Source organism: Benincasa hispida, unplaced genomic scaffold (genome assembly GCF_027475165.1).
Source record: "Benincasa hispida cultivar pf3 unplaced genomic scaffold, pf3_genome.v1.1 HicScf19, whole genome shotgun sequence".
Classification (NCBI taxonomy): Eukaryota; Viridiplantae; Streptophyta; class Magnoliopsida; order Cucurbitales; family Cucurbitaceae; genus Benincasa; species Benincasa hispida.
In genome coordinates, this window is record NW_028326261.1 from 1 (window position 1) to 7767 (window position 7767).

General features: G+C 28.9%; 1 protein-coding gene across 1 annotated transcript; it reads left to right on the top strand.

Moving 5' to 3' along the window:
- The first annotated feature begins 506 nt into the window (after positions 1-506).
- Positions 507-4980, top strand: LOC150030469 ((-)-germacrene D synthase-like). Its single transcript, XM_090309693.1, has 5 exons — positions 507-1152; positions 2050-2268; positions 2618-2756; positions 2852-3100; positions 4597-4980. The coding sequence occupies exons 1-5, from the start codon at positions 881-883 to the stop codon at positions 4891-4893; spliced, it is 1176 nt and encodes a 391-aa protein (XP_090165819.1). The 5' UTR covers positions 507-880; the 3' UTR covers positions 4894-4980.
- Positions 4981-7767: the final 2787 nt, after the last annotated feature.

The following is a 7767-nucleotide window of genomic DNA, read 5'->3' on the forward strand; positions in this document are numbered from 1 at the left end:
AATGATTAGTCACAATGAGTATAATTAAACTATTTTATGTCACACTTTACTCCATATGAGTTCTTAATTACAACAATCCAATATACAATGGTCAGTCAAAAGTGAGTATAATTAAACTGTTTTTATTCAAACCTAACAAGAAGGGTATGCTTGGAATTTTTGAAGATTCAAGGACAATTTTGAGACAAAACACTAACGATTTTTATCCAAAGTTAATATTCTAAAGTATTTTTGATATAAAGAACAAAGTTGAAAGATATTTTTTAAGATATTTTTTTATAATTTAATCAAATTAATTAATCTATTATCTAATAAAATTCTAGTTATATTTTCAATTTTGTATGTAGTACTTTCGTGAATTTTAAGAGTATCAAATTTCATGATTAAATTTGTAGTTTTAAAGATTTAGGATTAAATAGATGAAAACTCAAAATTTAGGATCAAAATTTGTAATTAATATATATTTTTTTTCTTTTTGTTTCTATCGTTTTTTGTCTCTATGAATAAAATTCCAAGACCTTTTCTCAACGTTGTGTTATATAGGGCGCTGATTGAAACTTATTATTACTTTGGACTATCATGACATAAGTACATATTAAAATATAAATCTGACGTGGCAATATTTTATGAAATGAAAAAATTTAAAAGCTTCATAAAACCAAGTCAAGGCCATTTTTATTATGCTGAAAGAAAATTGAGAAATGAAAACAAAGTTGCTATTTGAATTAATGAAAAGGAATATTTTCAAATTGTCTGATTTGTTTAGTAAATTTTAACAGAGATATTGAACAAGTTTACAAATGAAGAGGGAGATTTCAAAGAATCAATTGTGAAGGACAAAAGTGGAATATTAAGTTTGTATGAAGCATCACACTTGAGAATGAATGGAGAGAAGATATTGGATAAAGCTTTAAGCTTTACAACAACTAAGCTTGAAGAAATGGCCATGGATTCTACCTCTCCTTTTAGTGAAGAAGCCAAATATGCTTTGGAGTGGCCGATCTTTAAAGCTTTGCCAAGGCTTATGAACAAACATTATATATCTCTCTATGAAAAGGATCCATTGAAGAACAATGTTTTGCTCAAGTTTGCAAAGTTGAATTACAATGCTATGCAAAAACTTTACCAGAAAGAACTATGTCAAGTTTCAAGGTGTGAACCTTTTTCTCACTATTTCATTTAATATTAAATTTTATACTTTTTAATGATGTTAATTTGGAAGGATTAAAAACATGTTTTATAATGATTTCAAATAACCATATTAAAATCATTTCGCAACATGCTCTATATCCTCAACCATTTTTCTTAGCTTACTTTTGTAATTATATTTTAGGTTATTCTCTTTTAAGGTTAGGTTGGGGCATTTTTGTTACAAGAACTACTATGTTAGCTGAATTTTGAGTCTTATATTTTTAATTTTGTAGTTATTCTATTTTCAATAAATCTTAAAATTAATGACAGTTGCTTTAAGGGACAGTTGCAAATATAGACATTAAACTCAAAGTATTAGCAGATATAACACAATGTAAAAAAAATTACAAATATGGCCAAATTTAAATAGTCTATTAGTGGTAAACTATATCACTAGTTAGAGTCTATCAATGATAAAAGTCTATAACTAATAGACTTGGCTATATTTGCAATTTTTTAAAATAATGTTCTACACTTGATTATTATTCCTAAAAATACTACCAATTGTAATTACCCTTGTTTTAAATGGTAAAACTACTGGAAATATGTCAGAATATAGCAAAATATCACTGTCTATTAGTAATTGAACTGATAGATAGTGACATTTCGTTATATTTGAAAATAACTTGGCTCATTTTTCTATATTTGAAAATAACACTATAAATAATTATGTTAGTTTATTATTTACTTTTTCAAAAAAAAAAAAAAAAAACATTGTTAGTAATTCTCTTATAAATTTTGGAAATGTGTTCACATAGTGGGTCGTTTATGGTATAAAAATTATCATTATTGTTTAACCAATTTTGATAAGAATTAACTTTTTGAAATTTTTTATGTGTTTTGCATAAATATATATAGGTGGTGGAAGGATTTGAACTTGATTGAAGAACTATATTTTGCAAGAGATAGGATGGTGGAAAGCTACATTTGGGCATTGGGAATGTTTCATGAATCTAAATACTCTCATGCTAGAATAATATTGGCCAAGATTATTGCTCTTGCAACCATTCTTGATGATTTATACGACATTTATGCTACATTGGACGAACTCCAACTATTCACAAATGCAATTGAAAGGTTTAATTCTTCAACTCTAGATTGATTGATTCAATGTAATTCACCTTTAAACTGATTACTAAATATTGAACATTTTACCATGTTTAAGACGTATGCTAACTATTTTCATCAATTCATATTAAACCATGCCAACATAAACGTAGCTGATCAATTCGAAGAGAGCAATATTTAGGCTGCACCTAAGTCCATGTTTCTCATTTCATACACACTTAAAACAAATAATCTTTTTAGTTTTTTTTTAAAAAGCAAACTGTCATGTGAGAGTTTTTAATTGGGTGCCATTCAAGTTTTTTCCATTCGAATAAAGTATGAACTATATAAAAAAAATGTACTTTTGATTGAATTTAAGGTGGGATATGAATTGCATTGAGAAGCTCCCAAAGTACATGAAAGTATTTTATGGAGTTATATTAAAAGTTTATGAGGAGATTGAGAAAGATATCAACAAGGACAACATTCCATATGCTATTCACTATGCAAAAGAAGGGGTGAGAAGTTTTAATTTACTCATCAATGTCATATAGTTTTATTTTCAATTGTTCAAGCTTTCTAATATCTATATATGCCAAATTTTTGTGTATAGATGAAAAGGCAATGTAGAGCTTATTTTGCAGAAGCCAAATGGTTCCATGAAGGGTATTTGCCAACAATGGAAGAGTACATGAAAGTAGCCATTATGTCTACTTGTTATTATCTTTTTGTTCCAATTTCATTTGTTGGAATGGGAGTTGCTGCTTCACAAGAAGCTTTTGAATGGGTTGAGAGTGATCCAATGCTTCTTAAAGCAAGTGGAATAATCGGCAGGCTCATGAATGATATAACTTCCCACAAGGTACACAAGCCATTACATTTAAAAATCATCACTTGTATGATTGGTATTATTCAGTATGTTGTAATAGGTTATATATAAGAAAGCTCACACCCAAACAAGGACTTGAAGAGAGATTTAATTGGTTCAAAAACTATTTTTCTCTAACTTTGGTTCATTTTTGTTTTTGTACTTCTAAAATATGTCATATTTTACATGACTTACTATACTTTCAAAATAGCGACAATTTTGATCCCTATATACAAATTTTTAACGTAATTTTATACATAATGATGAACCTTTGATAAAAATTATGGTTATATTTTAAGAAATTTGATGACTAGAGTTTGGAGTATCGTGCTAAAATTTTGATTGCAGAAAATGGACATTTTTTAAAGAACAAAGATGAAAATAACAAGATTTGAAACTATAGAGACCACATCAACATCTTGAGAATATAGAGAAAAAATGAATCAAAGTTAGAAATATAGTACTAAAATAATGTCTAAACCTAATAGTAAGTAGACTTAAGGATGTTCAAATAACCCGACACCTACGAACAATCTGGACTACACAACTCAAAATGTAAGGGTTAGGATGGATTAAACTTTTTCTATTTTTGTTGGATTATGTTGGAACGTGCATTGACTAAAAAAGAATTAGCTTGACCCAACCCAATTTATATTATATTATATATATATATATATATATATATATTATTTAAAGTTTGATTAATTTGTATTGACTAATTTGTGAATTTTTAATAATTTTTTTTAAAAATTGTTATGATATTTATCTTTGTTTAAATTTGTTTGATAACTTTTAAATTTGTGTTGTATATGAATTTACATATTTTTAATTAAAAAGAAAAAATAAGTTATGACCCAATAAGCCAACTTCCAAATCCAAATTTTAAGAGCTTGGTCGGTTTGGGTCAGAGACTTTTATTGGATCCTTTGGGTTGTCAATCAACCAACCGAAATTTTTTGGTTGGTCCAAAAAATACCTTCAACCCAACCCAATCCATCCCGTGTGCACCCCTAAGTAGACTATTGGACATATAAATTATTAATCTTGTTGAGAATTCCACCTTGGAAAATCAAGAAATCTAATACTCCTTATAACATAGATCGTGAACAATTCCAATCATTGTCAATTAATTTTGAGATGGAATCTCATGTTATCTAATAAGTCGTTGAACCTTATTTTAATGTTAAAAATTCATTGAAAAATATCAAGCTAATTTTTTTTTTTTTAATAAAAATGAGTAGTTCCATGCAAGGATAATTAAAATATTTGATATATTTGTAAATCATAAGGATTGACACCGATATCCTGGTTTGATCAACATCTGCAATATCTCGAATAAATAGGCATAAAAAGATATAAAAATATCATCAATTAATCACTACTAATAACGTGTTTTTTAAACGATTTTTTATAAATTATTTAACTTTGATATGGATATCGATATTTTATTCCTAATAATATTTTTTGCTATGTTTTTTTTTTTTTAATAGTTTGAACAAGAGAGAGGTCATGTTGGTTCCGCTGTTGAGTGCTACATGAAACAACACGAAGTATCAGAGGAAGAAGCTGTGGTTGAATTAGAAAAAGAAATCGAAAAATCATGGAAAGATGTAATAGAAGATTACATAACGAAATCAACAGAGCTTTCGAATGCAATCCTTATGCGTGTGCTGAATATTGCTAGACTCTCAAACTTGTTTTATAAGAAGGAAGATGGTTATACATTTGTTCATGGAGCAACCAAACATTTCATTACTTCTATGGTTATAGACCCCATACCAATTTGACATCTCCTGGAGAATAATTGTTAATTGCATATGTACTTTTCTCTACCAAAGTGTGTGCTTATGTAATGGGTAAAAGTACTTCTAGTGAAGTATTTGCATTTTAATTAAATAAAAAGGTAGAGAATTGGTGTTGACTATATTTTTTAAGTTGTCTTGTTTTATGAAATGTTTGTCATCTTGTCCCAAGTTTTGTTCTATGGAATGTCTCTACTAATGTTATTTTAGGTGTTTATTTCAGAAAGATTATTTCTTTCTCTAAGTTCGACTGGCTATTTTTTTCTTCTTCTTCCAACTATTATGCAATAGAATAGTTTAAAAAAAGCAATGGATAAAAAAGGTGACATATTATATATTTTACATATCATTAAAGATACATTTTAATGGTACTACACAATTCCTCACTACTCTATCAATCTGGGTAATCTTTGGAATTTGTATATACCTAAAAAATGAAAATTCTTCCTTTGGAGTATCCTTCACAATATTCTCAACACGACGGAGAAGAATCAACAAAGAAATCCTCATAGCTGTCTCAATCGAAGCGGGTGTATTCTTTGCATGCATAGCTCAGAATTTGTTAATCATCTTTTCATCAGTTGTACTTTCTCTTCAAATTTATGGGCTCGTCTTTCCCAAACAATTCTCCAACAACACTATCAATCTATTACCAATATTCTCAACTGTCTCTTGAACATAAATCTGAACACTAAGGATGAGATTCTAAGAAGCAACATCATCACTACTCTTCTTTGGTGCACATGGCTTGAACGGAACAAAAGGATCTTCCAAGATGAACAGAAGCTTCAAGGTCATGTTTGGGATGAAGCTTTATCATTGGCTGGCCTATGGTGAAGAAAATCCTATTTATTTTGTAATTATGATGCTACTACTATCGCTTTAAACTGGAAATCGTGTATGTAACCCCCATTGCCCTTTTCCCTCTTGATTTTTGGATTTCAACTTTCCTCTAACTCTTTATACATACTTTTCTTTTTGAATGAATATGACTATTGGCTACGGGGTATGATGAGGGTGCTAAGGAGGTATCAACCTAGTTGAGATGTCCCAATACACCCCCTAATCCCTCTTCCCTTTAGTACATTCTTAAAAGAAAAGTTATATATTTTAACCCCAATACTATGGAATTTGTTAAAATTTTGTCACTGTACTTTTAAATGTATAATTTTAATATAATTTTAGTCACTGTATACTTTTAATAAATCTTAAATTTATTCTTATTTCTAGTTTATTTTTTACCTTTTTTAAAACTTTTTGTAATCTATGTAACATGTCACTATAATATTTTGAAAATAAATCAACAAATTGTATTTTCTTGCATGAAAGTTATTATTATTATTATTATTTAGCTAATTTCAATAAAAATTAGCTATGAGAGACTATATTCAAGGTTTATTAAGAGTACATTAGTTAAAATTGAACATTTGAATGTATGAAAGACTAAACTCAAAGTAGGTGTGAGCATGATGGACCGAAAAATTGAACCAACTGACTAAAATCTATCATTAATATTTTATAGGATGACTATAGGTAACATCTCAGGGTCAGGCGCTGATGAGCACATTGAACGGATTAGCAATCCGACGCTTTAGTCCACTCAGCCATGCCCAACCGGAGAGCGGACAGCTAATGCGTTCCTATTCCTGGCCTAACGAAAAGACTTTTTAGACCTTGGATATGGACAAATCCCTTATGAATTCCAAGGGACTCCTAGTAAGTTATAGACTCCTACCTATGAGAGACTGTCCTTTTATTTGTATGAGTGAGAGTGGCCCGAGTTGCCGACTCAATATGTCTACCATTTTGGAGAAAGGACTGAGTAGAGAGCTGGGAATATAATTACACGACATGGGATTTACTCCTTCCCATCTTTAGGGCAAGTAGAGAGAAATTGTTCCTTTAAGTGCTGACTCTAGATCTTGAACAATGGGCCCTCTTCTATCTCGTTGGTTTGAGAGGGATTTTGTTTATCGTATGACCATAAATAAGTTATTCATCTTATGATTAGTAGGACTATGAGAACTAGAGGTAATTACAAGGAAAAATGGTAATTGACCCAACTTAATTATGAACGATTTTTAAAGGATTCACTAACTGGTAACAGTGTATCCATGGATATAGAAGTACATCTACATGCAATGTGAAGAGTGTATATGTGGGTCTTCGGTGGAATGACTCGCAGTTAATGAATGTTGATTAATTAAATTAAAGAGTTTAATTAATTAATCACGTACCAATAGAGCTTGTAATCTATAGGTCCATTACATCTTCCCACTAGCTCGCTAAGGGTGAAAAAAAAAATAGAATTATTAAAGTTTTGGTGAATTTGAATTGTTGAAATTATTTGGAAAATATGACTGTACATAATACAATTAATATAATGTATATGGATACATTGTAATATAAAGTTAATTTTAAATTAGATTCAAAGTTAAACTTTTTTATATGCGAAAGTTAAAATATTTGAATAAGATTCAAATATTAAACAATATCCTTTATATTTATATTACAACCATAGGTTAAGATTAATATGAATAAGATTCATATTAAAATATAGGTTATGAGAGAAAAATATATTTAAATATGATTTATTGAATATTATTTAATTATGTTAATTAAATAATGATTTAATTTAATCATATATTAAATAAAAATAACTCCCTCATGTGGGGAGTTATGAGATTAGTGGGAGAGGAATAACTAACCCTGTTCTTAACTCAACGTAAAAAAGAAGAAAACTGGATGATTATCATGTGTGGTTGCCTCTTTGGCTTAAAAAAAAAAAAAAAAAAAAAAATTCTCTCTCAAAAAATTTCTTCCAAACTCCAAAAGGGCTCTCACAAGCAACAAATCTAC